This window comes from Pelodiscus sinensis, chromosome 1 (assembly GCF_052426305.1).
Source record: "Pelodiscus sinensis isolate ZL-2025 chromosome 1, ASM5242630v1, whole genome shotgun sequence".
NCBI lineage: Eukaryota > Metazoa > Chordata > Testudines > Trionychidae > Pelodiscus > Pelodiscus sinensis.
This window is the reverse complement of record NC_143052.1, coordinates 94,402,672-94,426,858: the sequence shown is the minus strand read 5'-3', so window position 1 is coordinate 94,426,858 and position 24,187 is coordinate 94,402,672. Positions and strand designations below refer to the sequence as shown.

The window sequence follows — 24,187 nt, the reverse complement described above, 5'->3', positions numbered from 1 at the left end:
GGAGTCTGGATAAAAAGTCAAAGGAGCAGGGCCATCATGATGTACCGCACAGAGACTCTCTCTGGGGTGGTCTCCGTGTCTTTGGCCGCTGTTGCCTGTAAGCCTCTCTCTGCTTTGCCTATGTTCTAATCCCCCTGGGTCAAATATGGCCCAGGATCTAGGGCACTGGCTTGCAAAGGCTGAGCCCTGGGTTGTGCTAGCTCTGCCCTGAGCTACAGAGTGACCACCCCTCGGTTTTCCCAGCTGACAAATAGGCATGATGCCGGGAGGAAATCTCTGGGTGCAGAGCAGTGTTCCCTGTAAGCTGCGCATTTGTGCGGCTGCTCAGGAGAGATTCCAATGAAGAATGTTAAAATGCATCATTTTTTTGTAAATGTGTAACTGAAATTTTGAGCGGTTATATGTTTTCATGGCGGGGGAGGTGGCTCAAACAGATCTCTGCGCTCTCCTTCCCCCGCTTCCTCTGATACAGAGGTAACAGCGTAGGGTGGGGGGCATGCAGCTCCACGGGAGCTGGTACATGTATGGAGCTGGCTCCCCACATGTACAGCTCCTGCCTGCCCCCGTGCGTTGCTGCCTCTCATACAAAGGCCGCAGCATGGAGGGGGGCCTTTGTGTAGAACTGTGAAGGTTAATTGATCAGCCCAAGTTCATCAGTTAAATGTGTACATGATCATATCCCTAATTCAATCCTGCCCCATTGCTTAACAGAGCACCCACAGCTAGGTTTTTTGTTTCTACGGGAGAGGCACATTCACACACGCCTTGGTGCACACACAAATTTATTTTGCACGTGGGTGGAGAAGTTTGGTGGGAACGCTGGTGCGGAGTACCATATAAGGCCTCAGGAGCACTACTTATTTTAGTCCTAGCCCATGCATGTGGATGGTCAGCTGGGTCACTTTTTCCTGCCTCTCTCCCTCCTTGACAATTCTGCAGTGTGTTTCTTTATACGTGCACATGCACTCTGACCACTTCCTGTCCCAGCTTCTGAGCTCTCGCACTGGCTGTGCAGGCTAGCTGCAGCACTCCCTGGCCCTCCACCACTCTCTGGACAGGCTGCTGCTGGCTGTGGGGGGTTGGGGATCATCTCACAAAAGGGAAAGAAAATCCTGGTCTAACAGATTATCTCCTTCGAGCATGCCAGTAAAATCAACAGGAGGGTAAGACCTGGGCCCTGTTGCCACATGTCCCAGAGCTCTGCTGCTACTGCTGCTGCAGGCTGCGGCTTGGCTCTGCAGAGGAAGGCACCAAGGGGGTTGCAAATCTCACAGCTAAGCTCTGAGCTGCCCTCTGTTCTTGGAGCAGCGCATTTGTGACACTATGTTCCCATGCCATTGGTTTGCAGAAGACGTGCGAGTGGGAGGTGCTGCAGTGCACCTTACAGCGACAAGGGTGGTGAACCCACTGCCACAGCCTCTCTCCAGGGTGCACATGCAACACCTAGGGACCCAGCATAAGCCCGCAGCACTGCGGGGGAGGAGGGAGTCCCCTTGCTGCAATGGCTGGGGTGCAGCACTGGGGTGGGGGGGTCGCAGGACCGGAATAGCGGCAGGAGCTGCAGATGAGATACACTGACAGCTATTGGGGGAGATCATCCGAGACTGCCATTTATTATTGTAAGAGCCCCTAGAGGCCAGCATGTCTGGTGCCCTGTTGTGCAAGGCGCTGTACAAATGGAAAGTGACCGTCCTGCCTTATGAGGAGTGAGGTAGATGGGTAACACTGGGAAGCAGTTGTGGCGGCAATAGAAGGGACTGTTGCTGGCCAAGACTGGGGTGTGTTGGCAGTGCTGCAAGGGCTGCACAGAAATAGCAGCAAGTTCAGGGTAGGAGGGTGATGCACAAAGGCCTGTGGGCGCAGTGTGGGGCTGGACTGGACTAGCAGGAAGCGCAGCAGAGCCGGGTGCAGAAGTGGTGTGCTGGTTTACTGGTAGTTTCAGGGGAACCGATGGTTTGGTTTGAACCAAATTTGAAAATTGCAATAACAGAAAAAAAATCAGCAAATGGAAGTAAATCCAGTCAGGCCGAAGGGAGCACGCTGCTGGACCCAAACCGTTTTGGTGCAGGCTGTTAGCCAGCTTCACAGAACAGGAGAAGAAAGTGCCCTCCCTATAAAAAAAAAGGCTGAAACTTGTAACTGTTAGCAGTTAGGGCATTTATCTGGCTCCCTCGCTTCCCAGGTTTATCTCCCCACTCCCCTTCCTGATGTGGAGAAGAGATTTGAATGTGGGTCTCTCATTAGCTTGGGAGAAGATCCTACCCACCAGATTAGAGAGTCATCCTCCCTTGGTTTTGCTGAGGGGTAGTCATTGTCCTTATGGATGGCCATGAATTGCCTCAATTAATAACAAGGGCTAGTCATTGAGTGGGGGTGGAGGGAACCATGTGACTGACTCCAGTGCGGAGGTTAGGGCACATGCCTAGGCAATAGGAGAAGCCAAGTCCCTGCTCCATTGGCTAATTATTTACACAACGTGGAACAGCTTCAGTAGGAGCTGAGACTACCCCGTATTGCCTCTTGCTCTGGAGCTGGGCTGTTCCTTGTAGGGTGAGAACACTAAGTTTGAATCTTTTCTTCACACCAGGCCGAGGGGGGTCTGAACCTCCCACAAGGGAGCACCTTGGCGACAGGGGGGCTAACAGAGGCCGGGGTTCCCCATTTTACGATGAGCACTTCAGTGTCAAAAAAACAAGGGCAGACCCTGGTTAGTGCATCTGTGTCAAATTCACCAGTGGGTTTGAGTGGACTGGAGCTGCACTTTGTGGTGATGTGAATCAGCTCATCTGCCCCAAAGCCAGGCAGGAAAGGCACGGGCAGAGTGGGCCGGGTATTCCAGGTCAGGTACAGCAGGGGGGCTGAGGCTCATGACTGAGGTGCATTGGCAGAGCTGTGAGAAGCCAGCATGGCACCTGCCTTCTCCATCTCTGCCTCTCGCTAGTGGAATGGATTTGCAGGGTCCCCGCGTGAGTCTGCCAAGGCGTATGGAAGGCAGAGTAGGCACCGGTGGAAACAGCGGGTGGGAAACGAGAGGGAGAGTGTGTGGGCCCCATGCTCTGGTTAGGCTGTGGCGGGTGCTTGTTCTGCCTTGTTACATGTTTGCTGTAATAATATTTCCCCTTTAAGGCTTGGCTGAAGTTATTTATACTTGCGGGGTGGTGACAGGAACAGAGAGCAGCACCAGGAGCCCTGACTGCTCTTACCTGCTTGGCGATGACGGGGTGGGGGTGAGGGTGGGACTCAGACCAAAGAGGAAACAGAGGAGAGAAGGAGAAGGAAAGAGAAGTGAGAGAAGGAGAAAAGGGAGGCAGGAAACCCAAGAGTGAGGGAAGCGGGGCAGGGAGGAGAGAAAAGGGCGGGAGTCCGAAGCCAAGTCAGAGTGAAGAGAAAGAGGGGGAGAGGAGAGAGGGAAGTAGAGAGAAGCGGGCTGTCTCCTCCCATGACAAGTGCAGCTGGCTGGCGCTGAGTGGGGGGGGGTGGCCGGTGCTGTGCTCTCCTCTCCGCTCCCAAGATGATGAAGAGGCAGTTTAATCGGATGCGGCAGCAGCTCTCCTATCCCAGCAACACAGGACGGTAAGGACCCAGCCTTAAGCCTTTCATCCTCCAGCTGGTGGGGCTGACGGGAGGGCAGGAAGCTGCACTGGAGAGCATTTCACAACCCCTCCCCTCCAGCCTTTCAGCGGCACATGGGCCAGAGACCCAGCGCTGCCAGGAGCCAGGGCAGGAGCTGTGAGGACCACCCAGGCCCTGGGTGGAGTGATCATGGGAGGGGCTGGGGGAGCTGAGAGCAGCCTGTTTGGGGAAGCTTTAGCTAAACCCTAGGAGGACTTGGTTAACTCAGACTTCCCCTAGCCCTCTTGGCTGGGGGAGTTGGTGGGACACAGCAATGCTGCTCCGTAGTGACTCCCGCTGGTCCTTTAAAAAGCCAGGTTAACAAGCAGGGGCTGGCTCCACTTGTCCTGCTGGACTGAGCAGTGGGGCCCCTCTGTCCTGACTGGCCCTGGATGCTCAGCTGCGACGGTGTGACTCAGACCCATGTCAATTAGGACAGGTGTTGACCCTAATCCGGACAGGTGAGGCAGGGAGGGCCTGTCGCATTGTGCCCCTCTGTGGGGAAGCAGGGCAGTCACAATCTGGGGCCAGGGAAGTGGGGACGTCAGCAGCAGAGGGAATCCTCCGGCCCCATTGGGGGAAGAGAGGAAGATCAATGCAGGAGGAGAAACAAGACTAAAGGCACATTCCCTGCCAGGGTTTCCCTCCTGGGCCCATCTGGAGCTGAATCCTACACACGGTGGCAGGGGAGCTTCCTCTTGTGTCCGTCAGGGTCTCAGAAAAGCCTGCCTGAGGAGGTGAGGGGTGGCGGTAGGCTAGTGAGAGAGGAGGGGGCTCTGGGCCTATGCGCTGCTCTCCTTTCCTCTCTGGCTCTCTAACTACATTTCCATTCCGGCCGCTCCCCAGCTCAGGGCCACCTCTGCTTTATTGTTTTTCTCTCGTCTAATTGTTCCCCTTGCAAAACCTTGGGAGCCCTGGCAGGGCTGGGCTCGCCGGTCTCTGCTCCAACCCACACACATATTTTGTTGTTTTAATGTCAGGCAGTTGAGAATGGCTTCAACCCACCTCACTGTTTGCCTGAGGCCAGGGAAGTGGGTCTTTCACTGGGAGTGGTAGGTATTTCTGCAGCTGGCTCTTTCCTCCTTCCTCTTGCCTTGCCCCAAAGCAGACCCCTCCCTCAATTCCCCCTCACCTCCGTAAGAACTAGGGCAGTGGCAGGGCCTCTCTACTCCCTACCTCCTTTGCACTGATCAGGAGATTTTAGGGTCCAAGATCTGCCCAAGTGCCTAGTGATTTTCAGTGCACAACCCCAAGGTGTCTTGAAGGGCCCTGGTTATTAGAGGGCAGGAACTCACCATTCCCTGTCAATCAAGTGTCTTTTGTGAGGTGCCCCAAATCACTAGGTGCTTCTGAAAATTTTGGCCTAGATCCCTTATTTAGCAGAGAAGGAACCTGCATGAAGTCTCCCAGTGCTGTTACTGCCCCACGCTCCCTTGGCTCGCAGGCTGGGAGCCATTTTCATGCTTCACATCCTCTGTCCATGGGCTCACCTGCAAGCTCCTCTTAACCCGAGACATGATGACCCGGGACCAGAGCAATGGGGTTTGGTGCCCTCCCTCCCGAAGAGCCTGGTTGGAGGCCACCAAATGTAATGAGTCTCTCGCTCTCCCTCCCACTCTTTTCCCCAGAGCCCAAGAAACAGCTGAGCTCCTGACTGAAGACTTGCTGCAGGTGAGGCCTGGGTTCAGTCCACAGGCATGTGTGGGCCTGTGCCTGCATGTGGGGCAAACATCTGGTGTGCCTGCGTGTGAAATACTCTCTCTCTCTCTCTCTGTGTTTACCTAAGTCACAGGGCAGCCTCAGCCTGGATTGTTCTGTATCCTGGAACGATGCCTACGTGCAACAGTGGGGGCCAGACCTCTGACAAGCCTCCCTGATTGCATCAGGGGGAGACAGAGTAAGCCTCAAGCCTGAGCAAGGCAGCCCAATGCTTGGTGGGCCTTGTCTCCCATGCCAGCTCTGCCACTGAGGCTTTCTCTGTACTATGTCCTGAGCCATGTTAGGGAACCCTAGTATCACTCAGCCTTGGCCACACTGGAATGTGGGTTGGTTTTGCCTGTGGAGACCAGACAAAACTGTTATAACCTCATAAGGAAACTGACGTAGGTCTGTCTGGTCTCCACAGGCAAATCAAGCAGTGGTAGAACAGGGGCACTATGCAAACGGGCTGTGCTTGTAATGTAGGTGTACAGCTGATGGACAGGTGGGCTTGAACCTTGGTCCTTAGGGGAAAAAGCCATGAGCCTCTACTACTTGAGCTAAAAGCCATCTAGCACTTAGCTAAGGCTTTAAAGCAGATGTCTCTCTCCCATACATAGGCAAAGCCTGACAGTCCATCTTCTCTGGCAGTGGGGTGGGACAGAGAGACAATGCCTCATCAGGCCCCCACAAGACACTAGAAGAACGTGGGTGGGTGTCAATAGGCAGAGAGGGTCCCACTGTGCCCTCCACATTGGAGGAAAGGAAGCTGTCTTTCCTCAACGGGCAGCTGTCTCCACAGCTAGGAAACCCCAGCAGAGAGACCCCACGGCAGCCCTAGAACCTGGTACACTGAGGAGTGGCTGAGGATGGAAGGCTTTCCCCCAACCCCTCCCCCCATTTCCCAGTCTCTCTCCCTCTCTCTAGATTGAGCAGCGAATCGAGCCAGCCAAGCGGGCCGCGCACAATGTGTCCAAGAGGCTCCAGGCATGCCTGCAGGGGCAGTGCGGTTCAGAGATGGACAAACGTGTGGTAAGCGCCTCTGCCCGCTGCTCCCCGCTAGCTGTGCTGCCTCGGCAGCCTGTACAGGAAGTGGCTGTCAGCTCCTCCCACAGCAGTCTGCCCCAGCCGCTCTAGGAGCAACTCTGTTGGATGCAAGATGCTTCTACGGTGCAAAGCGCCACCCGAGACTTCCTGCGTGTTGCAGCTTCACATCTATTCCCCTGCACCTTGGAGGGTCTGGTCTGTGCTTTGGAGAGGTTGGGTGGGGGGTGCGATGGGGCAGTGGAGTGCTGAGCTTTCCCAGCTAGCTCTCTGCTTCTGCTAGAGCCTGGGGGTGCGCCTGGCTCTTACCGGGGGCCAGGAGTGGAATAGAGAACGTTTCTCCCCAAAGTCACTGTTCTGATCTGCTCCCCCATTGGGACACAGCATTTAGGGGGCCTGAGTTTGGGAAGCTGCGTGTGCAGAGCACTATATTGCACAACCTTTCACCTCAGGGTCACCTATTCCTGTCTGAGATTAACACACACAATAGTAAAAACTTAAACAACAACAAATAGTCTGGTAGCACTTTATAGACTAACAAAACATGTAGCTGGTCATCTGAAGAAGTGGGCTGTGCCCACAAAAGCTCATGATACCACCTTCATGTTTTGTTAGTCTTTAAAGTGCTACCAGACTATTTGTAGTTTTTTAAGTTTATCCTGTTACAGAATAACTCGGCTTCCCCCTAAAGCTTTTGAACACACAATAGTGATCAGTCTTCTTGTGCACTTGGCACTACAGCCAAGCTGGCCATTGCATTCCAGGGAGTAACTTGGCTACCCTCATCTATGGAAACTGCATTGGGGCTCAGCGTGTCTTCTCGGTGACTGTGCTTTGACCGCCCATGTAGTGTGCCTGTCCTAGCGTGAAGATGTCCTGATCAATGTTCCCTCTAATCTTTTCCATCCATTTGTGGATTTTTTCCACCCGTGTGCAGAATAAATGTTGTTATGTGCACGGAGGCATGCGTGGCCGTGCACCACCAGGAGAAACAAAGAATCTAGCTGTGGGCGCTCTGCTAATCAGCTGAGTGGTGTTGGAATCTCTCCCGAGTGGCCGCACAGGTGCTCAGCTTACAGGGAACTCTGGTCTAATCACACTCCAGTAAAGGGAATTTCTTCCTCCATGACCCAGCCCCCTCCACTCTAGCATTCTAGGATGAGGCTCACAGCTCCAGACTGGATGCTGAAGGAGGACTTTGCACTCCAGGGCCCTTCATTGGGGAGATGGGTTGGTGAGAAAGAGGCAGGATGGATCATACCCCTCGTGTCTCTCCCCTTGGCTTCAGCTTGGCTGGCCCTGCCCTCAGCAGGGTGTGGTGCTGAAGGTGTCAGTCACACGTTGGTGGGGAAGGGCTCTGCTTATGGTTTCCTTCCCCCCTTTCTCTCTCCTCGGCTCTGTGCAGAAGAAGCTGCCCTTGATGGCTCTGTCCATCACTATGGCTGAGAGCTTCAAAGAACTAGACACCGATTCCAGCCTCGGGTAAGTGCCCCCAGGGAAGAGACAAAGGAGCCCTGAAAAGTATCAGTCCATACTGTACACCAGGGCACCAGTCCCAGGGTTCATGCTCCCAGGCTGAGCCTCTGAGCTCTCGCATCGAGGTTCACGCTGCCCAGCCGCACGGCAGCCTCCTGGTGACAGGATTCCCACTCTGCCTCTGAGCGCACACACTGGGGGATTTGTGCTCTCGACCTGTGGGTGCAGCAGGATCTGGGAACTGGTTCCTGGGATTGGCAGGGCCTACCTCCCTGGTTCAGAACGCTGGGGCGGGGGTGGGGGGCAGAGTATTTTTGAGCCTGCTGTGATTCTCCCCTTCTATGCCTGCAGAAGAGCTCTAGAGATGAGCTGCTTCATACAAAGCATGCTGGCCAAGGTCCTGGCTGAGTTTGAAATCACCTTGGAGAGGGACGTTCTACAACCTCTGAATAAACTGAGTGAGGTAGCCCTGAGCACACTCCTCCTTTCCTTTGCTTTCCCCCTTCCCTTCTTTGCTCACTCTCCCTCCCTGCTTGTGCTCTCTCCACTCCCTTCTCCCCACTCTCCCATTGTGATTGCACAAAATGCAGCCTTCACGCAGCCAGGCCTGGCGCATGGGTGGGGTGTGTAACAATCTCCCAATCTCCACTAGGAGGAGCTGCCTGTCATCCTGAAGCACAAGAAGAATCTTCAGAAGCTGATCTTGGACTGGAACTCCATGAAGAGCAGGTACTGAGCCGGGAGGAGGGAGGGTGGTGAGTGGCAGCAGAGACCCAGATGATTGCCCCCTTGAGAGTGGGGATGGGGGAGGATGCTGACAGCTGCACTCTCAGAGCAGGGAAGGTCTATATCCCGGACATGCAAGGATGACTCCAGATGCCATGTGCACTCATAGAATCATAGAACACTAGAACTGGAAAGGACCTCAAGACATCATCAAGTCCAGTCCCCTGCTCTCACAGCAGGACCAAGCACCATCTAGACCATCCCTGATAGATGTCTGTCCAACATGCTCTTAGCTAAGAATTCCTCCTTCCCCTTCCCCCCCCAAGGCCCCAAAAGGGATGAATGTGAAGCACCTTTGAATTCTTTGTTCCCTTCCTTCCCCTTCACACCATGATTCCCCTGGGCAATTTTTAGGGAGTGAACTTGACACTCTGAAAGCCTTGTTTCGAGTGTTAAAACTGAGTAAAAAGGGCTTCCAATGACCCTTTTCCTAAGCACTGATCCGCAGGGAAAACACAGAGCTTTCTTGGATTAAGGCCCTTCCTGTTAAAGGCAGACCAGGCAGTTGCCTATGGCAGCAAAATCCTTAATGCCTACTCGTGTGGGTGGTGTAGGGATTATTTGCCTGCATGCCCACGGCCCCTAGGACAGGTCCTAGTTCCAGGAGTAGTGTGGGGGAGGGAGGGAGTTTCTCTATGTTATGTGCTTTGTAACTCTGAATGAGCAAATCCTCTGCCTGGGGCAGGAATGGTGCCATGGAGGGTATAACCCACAAGCCAACGCTCTGTCAAGGCGGGAGAGAAGGACAGCCCTTCTGCTTCTAGGCTCATCTACCTATCCGCCAGAGTTTTGATGTGGATGGAGGGTCTGTGCCTATCTGTGTACAGTGTCAGCGCCCCTAGTGTTGAATGCTGTCAGGTTACAAGTGTGTCAGCCCAATTCTTCTTTTATAACCCAAAGGCTGAACCAAGCTGTCAAGAGCTCCAGTAACAGCGCTGGCCCTGGCCCTGGCCCTGGGGGGTCCTCTGCTGCCATTAAACTGGAGAACCTGAAGGATGAGGAAGAGGAGGTGAAGCGAAGGGTGGAGCAGTGTAAGGCGAGTGGAAAGCGAATCTGCACTCTTTGGGGAGGGGAAGAGATGACGCAAAGAAGGGGAAAGGAGGCCAGGTCTGGGATCATTCTGCCAGCTGCGTACCAATCCACTTGACTCCAATGAAGATGTCCTGGAAGGCCCCGGTAGCCAATCACTAGTTACAGTCTACAGCTCTGTCTAGAGTGAGAAGGTTGGTCCAAATGCAGCCCATCCCAGTAGCTTGTTGGCCTCAGTAAGATGGCTGTGTCCCAGATTCCTGAGGGGATAGACAGCCGGCAGACTCCAGTACCAGCCCCAGGCTCTGGTGTAACAGGTTTAAAGCAGCAGTGTGGTAGTCAGAGTGTAAAGCCACTGTGGGAGAGCTTGATAGGGTGCTTACAGACACAGGGCTGGCTCTCAGCAGATCTGAATTCAGCTCCCAGCTCTGCCACAGACTCCTTGCGGGACCTTGGGTAAGTCATGTCAGCTCTTTGGGCCTCTGTTCCCTGGAGATGACAGCCCTGCCATCCTCCCTGCGTGTGTCTGTCCTGTCTACCCAGACAACGAGCTCTTCCGAGCAAGCAAGGGCTGTCTTGTGCAGCACCCAGCGTAACAGCACCCACCCCAACCCTAATACCAAATCGGGAACGTAGGGACTCATTTCCTGGGGGGGGGCTGAAGGGAGAATGCAAATGCTGGCTCAAGTAACCCCAAATCTAATGAGCCGGACTCTGCTCCTCTGGGCTGCTGTCTTTGCCTCCCCTCCAATCGCCATTAAGATTCCAGGCTGCCACTTGTGATTCCCCCTCCCCTTCCCCACACCTCTTGGTGTAGCCTGACAGGTGATCTGGCTATGGGAGTGCTGTCTGTGTGGGAGGAGTGTGTGTGTGTGGTGGGGGGGTGGTTAAAGAGGAGGTCTGCGGGGGAGAGTCCCTTCCTTGTGGTGGTGCTGAAGAGAAGGTTATTGTGTGCTGTATTTCCTCTCCAGGACGAGTACATGGCTGACCTCTATCACTTCTCCACCAAGGAGGACACCTATGCTAACTACTTCATCAAAGTAAGTCCCTTCCCTGCATGCTGTTCCCTCTGCCCATCTCCTTCCCGTTGCGTGCCGAGTCCACTACATCTCCATCTTGCGCTGGCATCCTCCCAGTCCCATGATCCCACCAACCCACCACTGCTGGTGAAAGAGGCGTCTCCCTACAGCTCTCACTCCGTCCTCACCACTCTCCTTTGCACTGCACGTCCTGCCCGAAAGCATCGGGCGGTGTCTCTGAGGTGCCGAGTAAAGCTGGGTTTCTCTGTGGTCTGTCTGGCAGCTGCTGGAAATCCAAGCTCAGTACCATCGGAAGTCTCTGGAATCCCTGGACACTGTCTTGGCAGAGCTAAAGGAGACCCATGGCCAGGCAGGTGAGTAGGAGGAGCCGGGCTGGGGGAGGCAGGAGATTTTGTGGGTGACAGAGCAAGTAGCTACACACACGGTAGATTCACTCCACTCCTTCCTCAGGGTTGCTCTAAGCTCCCACTGAGCCTGCTTGCTGGGGAATTCTCCTCCTCTTCTCCTTACCCTGGGTTTATACACACACAGCAGGGGCAGCGGGGCCGGTGTTGTGCTCCACACTGACCCCTGCTGACGTATCCCAACCCTTGCTGGAGAGACCAAAGCTAAGAATGTGAGATTCCCTCCACTCACTGTCTGCCACCTCCCAGCGGGGACTGTGGATCAGAGGGCAATTTACAGCCAGTTGCGGTGAAGGCGGTTTTGTGATATGGATCCCCGTTCCCGCTAGGAGATGACCTCATATCCCTCCACTCATTTCACATGGGGCTGGCTGGAGGAGCACTGATCCCTCTTCAGCCTGACTAGGCGAGAGACTCCAGTGGGGGGGTGTCCTCCAACCCTCCATTTCTCTGCTCCATTCCAGAGTCCCCTTTCCCCCTGGATACACCGGTGTTGGGATATTATGGGGTGTCGTTGGAGACGCACCTGAGGACTTTGGATCGGGAGATTGCCCTCCCCATAGAAGCCTGTGTCATGATGTTGCTGGCGTCAGGCATGAGGGAAGAGGTAGGTGCCGCTTGCTGCCCAACTCCTTCCCCCCCACCCCCCGGCCAGTCTGTCCAGCCCTCACACTCTCTCTCGCTTGTCTCCTCTAGGGACTTTTCAGGCTGGCAGCAGGGGCCTCGGTGCTTAGGAAGCTGAAGTGCAGCTTGGCCAGTGGCTCCAACGCACTGGAGGAATTCTATTCTGACCCACACGCTGTTGCAGGTAGGTGCTGGAGGCCCAGGGTAGGGGCACTGGAGACATTGTCTGGACAAGCGACAGCCCCAGAAGTGTGGCTTTGTCTCTAAAACAGTGGTTCTCAAATTGTGGGTGGGCTCGTGAGATGATTATGGGGAGGGTGCAAGCAGTCAGCCCCTGCACACGAGGGGCCTCTGACCATCGGCTCCTGCCCACAAGGGGGCTCTGGCACAGCCATGTGTAGGGCTGACGGCCGGAATTCTTCAGAGAGGGCAGCTAGAGGACAGCAGCTGCTGGCTGAGAGCCCAGCTCTGAAGGCGGCACTGCCCCCAGCAGCTGTGAAGAAATTAAGGTGGCATGGCATGAAGGGCTCATCGCTGCCAGAAATAATTTCAAAACAGGTCCCAGCAATAAAAAAAAAACATAGTTTGAAAACCCTGCTCTAAATCATGACCCTTTGCCTCTATCTCAGGTGCACTGAAATCCTACTTGCGAGAGCTGCCCCAGCCCTTGATGACCTTTGAACTCTATGAGGACTGGTTTAAAGTAGCCTGGTAAGAGAGAACCAGAGAGAGGGGCATTCTTAGGAAGGCTAAAATCATCAAAAAGGACCCTTCTGATTATGGATTCTTCAGCAGGGGGGTCAAACATAGGGGCCCCCAGGCTAGATCTGGCCCACATGATGTATTGAGAGCGTTCTGCCCAGAAGCACTGGTGACTGCATTGATCACCAGCATCTCTGAGACTGGGCAGCATGCACTCGTCCATTCACATGACTGCCAGGAAGAGTTCATCTGAAGCCCTCCTCCAACACAAAGAGGGGTTGTGAATCAACCCTGGGAGTTTGGACTGAGTGGGTGGAGGGCTTTTGCTGAACGGTGTTGTGTTTGTGCATGTAGCGAGGGAAGCAGTCACTGAGAGCAAAACGTCTAGACAGTCTCCCCTGGGGAGAAGCCTGGGGAGAGGTTTTAGGGTCAGGGGGCAAACTGAAAGAGTGTTCTTGGTACTGTGAGCAAAAGGTGGTATTTCCAACTATGTGAGTTCTTCTGCAGTTTGAGGCACAGGATTTTGTACTTCCTTCATTGTAATTAAACAAAACTACATAAAAATACCTGACTGCCACCAATTTCTGCTCTCCACTGGACCGTCCACCAGGACCTCAAACTTTGACTAGCCTCCTGGGGTTATGTGAGGAGTGGGATCCGGTTTCCAAGGAGAGAGCATGTGAGCCGGTATTTCTGTGGAATCAAGATGGAACAAAACATGGAAAAGGCTTGCAGTAATCAAAAATAGCCAGCAGCATTTAAAACAAGCCCTAAAGCGGGGGTGGAGACTTCCCAAGAGGCATTAGGACAAGAGCTGAAGGTTTCCCAGAAAGGGCTGAGAGACAACTTGCAGGCCAAGATGAGATCCCCGTTGGAGCAGCAGCTATGAAGTGCCTGGGCAGTTTGGCAAAGCCAGTTGGAATGGTGAAACAGATTGATGAGGTGACCAACAACTGGACTGCCATAGGCAAACCAGTGGAGACTAAGCAAGCTTTAACCAACTGGGAATCTGCTGAGATGAACTGCAGTGCGGTCTTAAGGAGCTGACAATTCAGGTGCAGAGGAAATCAAAGGGTTGCTGACCACAGAGGAAAGCCGATGCCTGGATGAAGAACTGAGCCAGCTAGAGGATGTGGGTAAGACTGGATATTTACTAGTTTTCTACTTTTTTTGTAATCCACAGCAGCCCAAATGGGAGAGGTTGGTCTGTCCCAGTGTAGATGAGGCAAACCGCAGTATCTTTGAGGGAAAAGCTCCCTTGGAAGCATCTATGATTCAACTCTACGGTATAGCACCGATGAACAGCTGAGAGGAAGGACAGGAAGGACAGGAAGGGGCATTACTCACAGCCCACATGTGTGGCCCAGCTCTGATTGGGCTGCAGATCTTACCACTGAAAAATAGACTGTCTTATCCAGATCTGATACAATCTCTTGACATCTGGTCTGGAGCTAGCCCTCAACCTGAGCTAGCCATCAACCTGAGCAGGCCAGGGCCCAACCAAGAGCTAAAGCAGAGGGAAAGAAGAAACTCCATCTGAACTGGCGGAGACGTGCATTCATGGCATATCCAGATAACACCGTGGCCTTCCAGCATATGAAAATGGGCCAATTTATAGATCCTCAGTGGGACTTGGACTTGCAGAGGAGGATCAGTGAAAAGAGGCCAAAGATACACTGAGAGGCTGGAGGACCTGGCCGTGGAACTAGAATCTTTTCTTGCAGACATTCACCAGACAAGGAAGAAAGCAGCTGCTAGTGAGGAAGAGGGAAGCTCTGCATCTGATGTGTAGGATGAAAGAGGGGATTTTAATCTGGTTCATAGCTATATTGAATGATGAGAGAGAAACTGATATATTTGGTTTGGAAAAAAAGAGAAATGGACACACATGCAAACATTAAAGGAAATGGTTCCGTTAAATGCTGGCATGGTGCCTAAATGTCAGGCTGGCCAACACAGACTACCATAAGTGGTTAATGAAAGTCTCTCTCTCTCTCTCTTCTAGTTTGGGAAATGAGCTGAAAGGGCAAAGCTTGGTGGAAGTACCAGGATCAACACCAGCTATTTTTGTTTAGATGTCAGCATTTGAACAACAATCATGGGAGTTTGACTACAGTGGGATCAGCACAATGCACAGCAGTGATTGCCACTGACTCAGGCATGCCACTGAACCAGACATGCTAACACATTTAGGGAAGCAGGGTTCCAAAACTGAACCATCTAATGGGTTTCAAGTAGAGACAGTGACTGGGGCGTGGGCATGTGTCCCAAACCGAGTTTGAAAAAGAGACCGCTGGAATCCGAGCAGGAAGTCTGGGTGGCTGACACAGTGCATGAGTTCATAATTGGCTTGCATTTCATTGTGGCTAATACCGGTGGGATCAGGGCCAGGAAAGGTGACTTACAGAGTCAGTCGGGGAAATTCTCTTTAAGGACAGGTGAGACAAATGGGGTATAGGCAAAGGCAATTGATTTGCAGTGAGAGAACTATCCTGCCCCAGGTATCTCACTAACAGGTAACCCACTAACTCCCTCACTAGCTGCTTTGTTTTCCCTTCTTTGTTCTCCCCCTCTCCTACCTTCCTTTCCTCCCTCAAATTGGGAGGGATGCAGTAGAGTTATAGCCATACTGGTCCCAGGATATTAGAGAGATGAGATGTGAGATGTAATCTCTCTCTAGATATATAAAAAGTTTTTCCTGACAGATAACAGAATGTTCCTGACAGGTGACAGCATCATGTCATCATGTCCTGAGTGTCAACAGGCACAGGCTCTCTCAGCAAAGCAAAAGCGGCCAGAGAGAGGAGAGTAGCCGAGCGTAGTGAGCAGAGGGTGCAGCCCCCTAGTAGGTTTTATTGAACCAATTTCTTTTGGGGAGAGATGAGCCTTCTCCAGTCTGGGACATGTACTCAAAGGGCAGGGTCACACTGCAATGGCACAGTTCTGCCATTGGCTTAATAACTCCACCTCTGCAGGGCATCCTCACCAGCAGCACTGCAGTTCCTCACACACCCTGTCTCTCATATCCTGGGACTGACAGGGCTACAAAACCTTTGCACATGCCAATTTCTGCAATCAGCTGGAATGTCCCCAGTGCCCCAAACTAGAGTAGCTGCTCAAGTTGAAAGGTGCCAGTGCTGTATTCCCATTGCCCAAAACTGAGCTTTCCTTTAAAAAAATAAAACCGCGTCTATCCCCCTTGCCTGCAGAGATAATGTTCCAGATGTGAACTGAGAGGAAGGCATGAAGTGCTGTCTGCCTCAGTGTGCAGAGATCCTGAAGCAATGACTCGGACAGGGGGGGGGACGACATTGTGAAATTTGCCAGCCCCTATTCATCTGATTGGAGTATCAGCTTAAAAGTCCAATGAGCGCCAATGTTTTCTCATCATTAGCTATTTAAGAGCTGGCCATTTTAGAAATGGAGTGGGAGTAGGGGGTGGTGAGAGTGAAGCTAATTGGGTTGACATTTGGGAATTATTGCAGAGAAGGAAATGCTGAGAAAGGAACAGAGGAGACTCAAAAAGACAGGGAAGGGACTGAGAGAGAGAGGTGATGGGGGAAGGAAGAGATACAAAGGGTGGGTATAGCATTGATCTAAATAGAAGCAGATTTTCTTCACAGTGAATGCAACAAGAAGGCATTGAATAAATAATAAACAGCTGAATTCTCCCTTTGATTCCTTTGAAACCCTCTGCTGACACTAGCGGGCTTTCCACTGTGCACGCAGGAATAACTTAGAGGGTTCATCCTTCTCCCCCAGTGAATCTGATCGCCTGTTCTTCAGCCCGTATTGGAATGGAGATGGGAAGTGGGGTTTTGCCTCTGACGCTGCCTCCATCCTTCCTTCTCTCAGGCCAGATTAAATCTCTTCCCTCTCTTTTCTCAGCTTTAAGGACCTAGAGGGTCGCCTACAGAGCCTCCAAGACACCTGCAGTCGGCTCCCCAAGGACAACTACAACAACCTGAGGTAGGGGCCAGGGATCTGTCAGTCTAGGCTTGGTGCTCTGCCCATCTCCATGGTATCGCAGTGTATCAGCCGGTGAGTGATCCCTTGTCTTCTGTGACCAGGGCCTACAGTCCCCAAAGCATCTTCCCCTCAGCTACTGCATGGCTCCCAGGCAGCCAGAGACCAGGCCAGGGACTCTTTAGCTGGAGTTTGCCGACCCTCCCCTCAGACCTAGGAGGGGACACCTGGTCTCCTACACATCAGTGCAGAGCACTCCCACTGAGACCTGGGCTGGTCTCCATGCTATTGGCAGCCCCCTTTGTTCTGAGAGAGAGAAGGAGATCCTGGTGGCTATGCAGAGCACAGATTCCTCCGGCCATAAGGGGCAGCATTCCCCCGGTCTTCACTAACTCCCTCCCTTTTCCAACAGGTATCTGATCAGGTTTCTAGCCAAGCTGGCTGAACATCAGGAGGTGAATAAAATGACCCCTAGCAACATCGCCATCGTCCTGGGCCCCAACCTGCTGTGGTCACAGCAGAGCGAAGGGTAACGCACGGGGCTCCCCGGAGCATCAGCAAACGGGGGCTGATCTAGGGCATGACCCTCTCTGCCATATCCTCTGAGTGTCTCCTCTACCAGCCTGCCCACCAAACAAGCTCTGTAGCCGGGAAGCAATACCAGCCCTGGCTGGGATTGATTAACCAGAAGAGGCAGTTTGAGAGCTTTTAGAGGAGGGAATTTAAATACCAATGGTCCATAGAACTCGGTTCTGACCGGCAGCATCTACTGCTATTCCCATCCTAAACTCCACTAAGGTACCACACTCCTGATCTAGCACACACCCCTCTGTTCCAGTCCTCGGCCCCTGCCTCTGCTCTGCAAATGCACTCCAGGCAACACAGGATGCACCTCTTTCTGTGGCAGGCCTGGCCCACCAGCCCGCTCTGCTAATGTGCCTCAATCCTGGCCTTTCATTGTCCTGTCCCCAGCTCCCCTCTCAGCATCCTGACCTGCAAATGCCCCCTGCTATTCCAGTGCTAGAATCACCCCTCTCCCCCCACAGTTCTGATCATTCACCTCCCTGCTGACCTGCTCCCCTCTGCCAAGCCTCGTCCCCCAGCACACAGCTCTGCCAATATCCAGGGGGCAGTGGCTGAGACCCAGCACATCTATGGCATGTGTGACCTATGACAGAGCTGGAACCCAGGTTTCTCAAGGTAAAAGGGGCAGTGGGCTCATTGCATGGTGCCATGTAGCCCCTCCTTGGTGCTGCACCCCACAGCTGTGCTTTTTGCTGCAAACCCTGGCACTAATAGCACCCCACGAGTTTTTGACTAGCAATAAAAACAGGTTCATTCTGCTGCCTCCCATGATTCCCCTCTAAAGAGGCTCCCTGTTCAGCAGACAGACAGTCAAAATGGCCAGAGGAGGAGCAACCATTGCATTAATTGTCCATCTCTCGCTCCATCCTAACGGCTCCTTTCTCTCTGCCCCTCAGAGACCCGTTGCAGGCGCTAGACATGGCCTCTGTGTCCTCCATCCAGGTGGTGGGCATTGTGGAAGCCCTGATACAGAATGCCAACACTCTTTTCCCTGGAGGTAAGGCATTGCTGGTGCTTGACTGCAGGGCTTCCCTTAAGGCATGTCCAGTGGGGCCGGTGCTGGTGTAACGCTGATAGGTGGAACTGAACCTGGGACATCTGGAGCTTAGTGCATGAGTCTTTACAGCTTGAGCTAAAAGCCAGCTGGCTCTCAGCTAAGGCTGTGTAGAGCAAACTCATTCTCTCACTCTCTATGAGTGGTCTAAGTACCACAACATGGGACAGTGAACCACACCCAGAAGGTGTGTGTGTTACACTGGAGTACCAGTGTTGAACAGGTGGGAATTGGACCTTCTGTGCTCAGACTCCGAGATGAGAAAGGTACAAAGCAAAAGAAGTGAGCCATGCTGATACAAAGAGGTGTCCTGACTAGGTCTGTACCCTTCTGCTTCCCTGCCCTCACTGGTACGTTGGCAACTGTACAAAAATAAAACCAGTTTAAAGCTGAGTAAGGAGATCTGAGGCAATTCAGCTAGGCTCCCCATCCTCACCCAGCTGTCCTCCCAGGGGCTTGGAAATGGAAATGGCCCATGATGTGAAATTTGGGGTTCTGGCTTCAGAACTGGATAGATGAGAACCAGGAGAAACCCTTGGGAGCCTTGTATAGTGACAAAAGGCTGCTCTGGGGCTGAACCACTGTACTGATATCAGCAGTGACCTGCCTTCTATGGTGTGGCATCCTATTCTCACCCTCTCTGCAGTCCAGGCACCAACCCCGGGACCTGCTGGGCATGCTTTGGGAGGCCCATGGAGCTCCTGGGGCCGGAGTCTGTACAGATGGGGGCTACACAGCTGCTCCAGGCTGCAGGAAGATGTGGGCATGGTTGTTGTCCAGAAGCTCAGTGCATTGGGATGGGGAGCTTCCTGCTCCCATACTTGAAGCCAATGCGCTCGATATGCACTTGATACTTCTAGGGGAATTCTGTACACAGAACATTTAAAAATTCTATGTACCCTAAGTTTTAAAATTCTGCATATCTTATGTGTCAAAATAACACAGTATAATCACACCTGTGTCTATTATTTTGACAATTTAATTAAAAATACCTGGCACCGACAATGGCTGACCATAGAAAAGATTCAGGAAATGTTTTGTGACAACTAGATTCCTTACTAGGCATATCAACAGAGAACTTTGAGTAATAACTTATTTAAACTGCAATACAGAACCATATTTCCCACACCCCTCAGAAGCAGTGCAAAGGCTGGGGGAGTGAGGGGTAATAGAGGCAAAGGGAAGTCAGTTGCTGGGAAGAAGCCTGGGAATGAACATGGAGTGCTGGGGGGGGGGGGCAGACAAGTATGAAACGGGTTATTTTGGGAGGCGAGGGATTGTTAGGGAGTTGAGGAGCTTCTGACACTTAGCCCCTCCCACTTCAATCACACACATCTGCACCATCTCCATGTATGCCTGTACTCTCATTCAGCCATCCTCTCCTTCCAGTACCATGTGGCCCTGCACCCCCACTCAGCCACTCCCCTCCTTCCCTTTGTCTCCATGTGGCCCTGCAACCCCTCCCCTCTATCTCCATGTGGCCCCACATCCCCCTGTCCACATGTGTCCTGCACTGAGCTGCCTAACCAGGTCTCTCTTCTGATGCCACAGCAGCCTCTGGTGGGAGAAAGGTAATATTGCAGCACCTTCCTGGCAGCATCTATCTTCCGTAGGGAAAAAAAAATCTGTGGGGGTCATGAATTCTGCATGTGTGTGGTGGCACAGAATTCCCCAAGGAGTAACTCAAGAAAAATAGAGTGAGGGGTCCTTGTGGGTAGGTGAGTGGGGCCTGCAGGGTGGTCTCTGTTGGCTGCGCTCTCCCAGACCACAATCCAAAGCCCACTGGAGTGAACAGGATTCTCCACGTGGTCTTTGGATCAGGTCCCTAGCACTCTGCATGGGAGTGCTTTGCTCTGGGCATATGCAGATACCAAGGAGGGGGCTTCTGTGCTTGCTTGCATTTTATTTATTTATGTATTTATTTAATTTTATTTAAGAGATAGACTTTAACGTCTCGGGCATGTTCACTCCTCCCACGGAGATCAATTCCAGTCAAGCCTCACCAGTGGAAGAGCCCTCACCTCAGCCCCTTCCTGCCAGCACCCCCTCTCTAACAGCTGGCGAAGTGTAAGTATCTGGCAGAGCGTGAGACTGGGCCGTTCTGTTGGCCCCGTGCCTGTTGCATAAAGAGGGACAGTGGCATGGCACCAGGGACAGTGGCATGTTTTATAGGCAACTCTAGACACACACTGAATCCGCCTCACTTGCCTAGAGGTTTGGAGAAACTCACAGCCCATCACCAGAAGAGGAACTGCTCCATAATGCCCTGATAGGTGCTTTCTTTGGAGGCAGCACAAGAGGAAGGATGATCCAGCAGTTAGTGGGCAATAAGAAGGCAGTCCCTGCTGGGCCGCCACCACTATATTTACCTGAACTTCTGCAGGTACAGGTGATTGCAGCACCTATTGGCTGCAGATTGTCATTCCCAGCCAATGGGAGCTGCGGGAAGCAGCACGGACCAGGATACCACTTCCTGCAGCTCCCATTGGCCATGATCTGCAGCCAACGGGAGCTGCAAGCACCCAGACCTGTGGACACCCTGGCAAACTGGATCTGGCCTACAGGCTGGTATTTACCTGTCACTAAGTTAGTGCCCTAGCCTGGAACTGAGGAAACAGACTTCTTGTGTAATGTTGGGCACCTAATTTGCTCTATCTGTAAAACGTGCATAGTGGCACTGCCCTTCATTGGGGCCCTGTGAGGTTCCGTACACTGAAGATTACAACAGCACTCAAATGCTAAAGATAATGGAGGCCATATGAATAGATCCTACTACAGTGAGGTTCAGTATCAGCTCCTCCTCCTTTTCTCTCTGTCCCCCTCTCCCAGCCCCAGTGACCTGGATAAGCTGCATTCAGGGCTGTCCCTTGGGGAACATGGGGCCAGGAAAGCCCCACTCCATCCCCAAGCTCTGCCCGCACAGTACCCCTGCACTTGGCCCCTCCCCTGTGCAACATAACATGGGGGATTACTGGGGGCCAGTGGTAGCAAGAGTTGCCCCCCTGCACCTACCACAGCAATAGGAGCCTGAGCAGCTTGCTCTGCTCCACCCCACCACCTTCCCAGCCCACTGTGCCTCGCTTCTTTGTGGCAGCCAGGGCGCGCTGCAGCCGTGGAAAAGCTGCATGCAGCAAGCCAGGAGAGGGCGGTGGGGTGGGGCGGGGCGGAGCAGGCTGTTGAGCCACTCCAGCTCCTGGCGCTGCAGTCAGGGATGGGTGGGGCGACCCATGCTGCCACCCCACGCCAGATCCATCTATAGGACAGTTGAGGCGGCCACCCCAGGGCCCCCCAAAGTGCAGAGCCTGGGGTGGCTGCCTCGAACCATTCTATGGACAGGACAGCTCTGGCTGCACTGCTGATTTATATCATTCGTATAGCTGCCTCTGCATCCCACACCGTTGTCTCCTAGCTATGTCCCTTCAGAGTGTCAAAGCGGGGAACCCCCTTGCCCCACGGGTCACAAGAGGAGAGGTCTATCTGCTTCCACAGCAAAGCAAGCCTTTAGCATGGTCATCCTGCACCAGTGGCTGCTTGCCCCGTCCCACCTCCCATCTGTATGATTCATCCTGGAACTCTGCACACGTGTGTGTGTGTGTTAAAAGCATGGGCAGAAGTTAGGTGTGTCAGACACACGTACTTGAGGCCCCTAGTTCATGTCACTAGCAGATGCGATTACAGAGACCTGACTTGCCCTTCCCTCGCTGCAGGAAAGACCCCGAGGTGCCCTCTGGACCAGTCTCTCCAAAAGTGACTAAAACTTCTCCTGAGGCTGCCGACTCCTTGCTGCCTCGGCCTCTGGCTGATGACGCCTCACGCAAAAGTAAGTCTGGCAGGTTGACACACCTCGGTGCATATGAACTGAATCGCTTCCGGCATACGGTCCCAGCACCGATATGCTACCGAAGGAGCTGCAACTCAGTGGGTTCACCAGTCTGCTGAGGTGGGTGCCTCATCTGGGTGAGGTCCACACTGGGGTACCTTGATGTCAGGGTCCTCCCTCAGTGGCATCACATGATGGTCCCCATCTCGCCCTGTTCCAAGGTTGGCCTCTCTTCACCAGCCTGCTTGTTCTAGTTGTGAAGGGGATGCTGGCAGGCCAGAATGTTAGGCACTATCTCCAAGCAAGGCTATGACCCAGAGATGTGGGGAGGTGGAACTAGCCAGGAGACTTGAGCTGGTCCTGGCTGGGCATATTGGGATATAACACTCCCTGGCTGGGCATATTGGGATATAACACTCCCTGGCTGGGCATATTGGGATATAACACTCCCTGTGGAGCTGGGAGGGTTTGTCAGGCTGGGGCGGATGAGCCCTGGCCTCTCCAGCTGATGGGCATCTCCCCAACCATAAAACCAGTTTCTGTCATGCCCTGATGACCTATGGCCCATCTAGTGCAAATAGAACACCATTGTGGGGCATTATTGCCTATAAGCCTTTCGGCTGACCCATCCCACCCTGCCTGTGGAGGCAGCAAGCCCATCCCCTGGCTGTGGGGAAGGTCTTTGCACTTTGCACTGGTGCCTCTGGTCACAGTGCTGCAGGCAGTCCCATAATTATTTGTGAGATTTGCATCAAGGATTAGGGGCCGTTGGGTGGGGCACTGTGTGAATACAGCATGAAAAGCTGGACCTTGCCTTCTCCAGCGCGGCCTGGCTGGAAGATGAGGAGCTACCTCATGGGACCTGTGTGTGGGTGATGGGAGTACAGGACGGGAAAGACAGGAGTCAGGCTGTAGGCCTGCTGTAGGGACCATACGGATGGAAAACAGATGTGTAAAAGGAGTTGTGTTTCCCTGTTTGTTTTGCAGCGAAGCGAGCTGCCCCAACCCGACCCATAGTGCCCCCACCGCACGTGCATTCTCGAACCACAATTCATCTGCCTCACAGCAGCCCCAAAGCCCTCCCTCGCCGACACATAACTGGGTCCTTACGAGCCCCCAATATCCCACCTCCACTTCCACCCCAGCCTGCTAGACGCCAGAGTCGAAGTGCCCCGCTGTCCCCCAAACCCCCACTGACCCCAGACTCCATGAGGGATGAGAGCTCTGCAGTTAACCAACCTCCTGCGTCTAGCTACAGCACAAAACCCACTGCATACTGCACCCCAGAGGCAGAAGGACTGGAGAAGCCATCATCTCCAAGAGGGCCAGGCTCTCCAACCATACCCCAGCGAACGGGCCAGTCCCCAGACAATGACTGAAAGCTTTGAAGACATAAATTCTCCTGTCTGCCTGCCAAGGATCCAGAGAGGAGAGACTGGAATTTGTGGCTCTTCCTTCTTTTCAAAAACAACCCATCTGTATCCAAAATGACTTGGAGCTATTTGAAGCATATTCAGGTAAATGGAATGTATGCACTAAACTGCAGCTGATTCACCCCATGGAGACCATGACTGAGATGAGTTTCCAACAAATGAGGTCTGGATCCACAGGGTTGTTCTGATGTTTTCTACATTCGCAATGTAATAATTTTGTACCTGTGGGACCAGTTTTGTCTCAAATGAGTTCCAATAAGCTCCTCCCACCAAGAATCTCTGACCTTTACATGATGACATTTGGAGTAGGATTATTTTTTTAATATGTTGCTGATAAGTTATTTGAAGACTTGGGGCCAAATTTATAATTGGTGTAAGCATGACCTAACTAACTTGAGTGGGTTGTGTCTGCTTTCAGTAAAGCTGAATTTGGTCCTGGGATTGCATGGGAGAAAACCCAGTAAAACAAATGCTGCTTTCTGTCTGTTGTGTTTTGCAGTGTCTTCCTGTTTCCTTTGGTAATGTACTTTTAAATATATACCTATATTTTAACAAAGAAGACTCAGCTTTGTCACACCAAATGCTTGCTGGGCTGATCCCTTCCTTCCCTTTGCTTCTTCAACTCTCTTCACAGTTAATACTGGGAGCTAGGAGACCATCCCAGCACTGAGTTATTAGTACCTGCCTGCAGTTTTCCCTTTCTAGACTCTGGGAATTCAATAGCATTTAGTTCTCTTCAGTACATGAAAATCACATAAGCTCTGAGTTTCCTCTCTGCCCAGGAGAGCCTGAAATTGAGAGGGCAGATTGATGGTGGGAAATCCTGTGTATAGTGCAGTATACAGGACTCACCAGTAAGAATTGGGACAGGCAGTGCACCCTGACATGGACCTGGAATTTAGATGGTACCAGCT

The 24,187-nt window shown here is 52.9% G+C and overlaps 1 protein-coding gene across 2 annotated transcripts; it reads left to right on the top strand.

The window, feature by feature from the left end:
• Positions 1-3,232: 3,232 nt before the first annotated feature.
• Positions 3,233-23,987, top strand: SH3BP1 (SH3 domain binding protein 1). 2 transcript variants are annotated; one of them, XM_006118925.5, is made up of 18 exons: positions 3,233-3,573; positions 5,241-5,283; positions 6,238-6,342; positions 7,760-7,836; positions 8,182-8,293; positions 8,483-8,559; positions 9,517-9,652; positions 10,617-10,685; positions 10,948-11,038; positions 11,554-11,696; positions 11,786-11,897; positions 12,343-12,424; positions 16,304-16,384; positions 16,794-16,910; positions 17,863-17,963; positions 19,958-20,087; positions 21,728-21,840; positions 22,828-23,982. In XM_006118925.5, exons 1-18 carry the CDS (start codon positions 3,512-3,514, stop codon positions 23,217-23,219), a joined length of 2,043 nt encoding a protein of 680 aa, XP_006118987.3. In that variant the 5' UTR covers positions 3,233-3,511; the 3' UTR covers positions 23,220-23,982. The 2 variants fall into 2 exon arrangements, with proteins under 2 accessions (XP_006118987.3, XP_075793396.2); XM_075937281.2 differs by lacking the exon at positions 3,233-3,573 and adding an exon at positions 3,622-4,664 and having other exon boundaries at positions 22,828-23,987.
• The last annotated feature ends 200 nt before the right edge of the window (positions 23,988-24,187 follow it).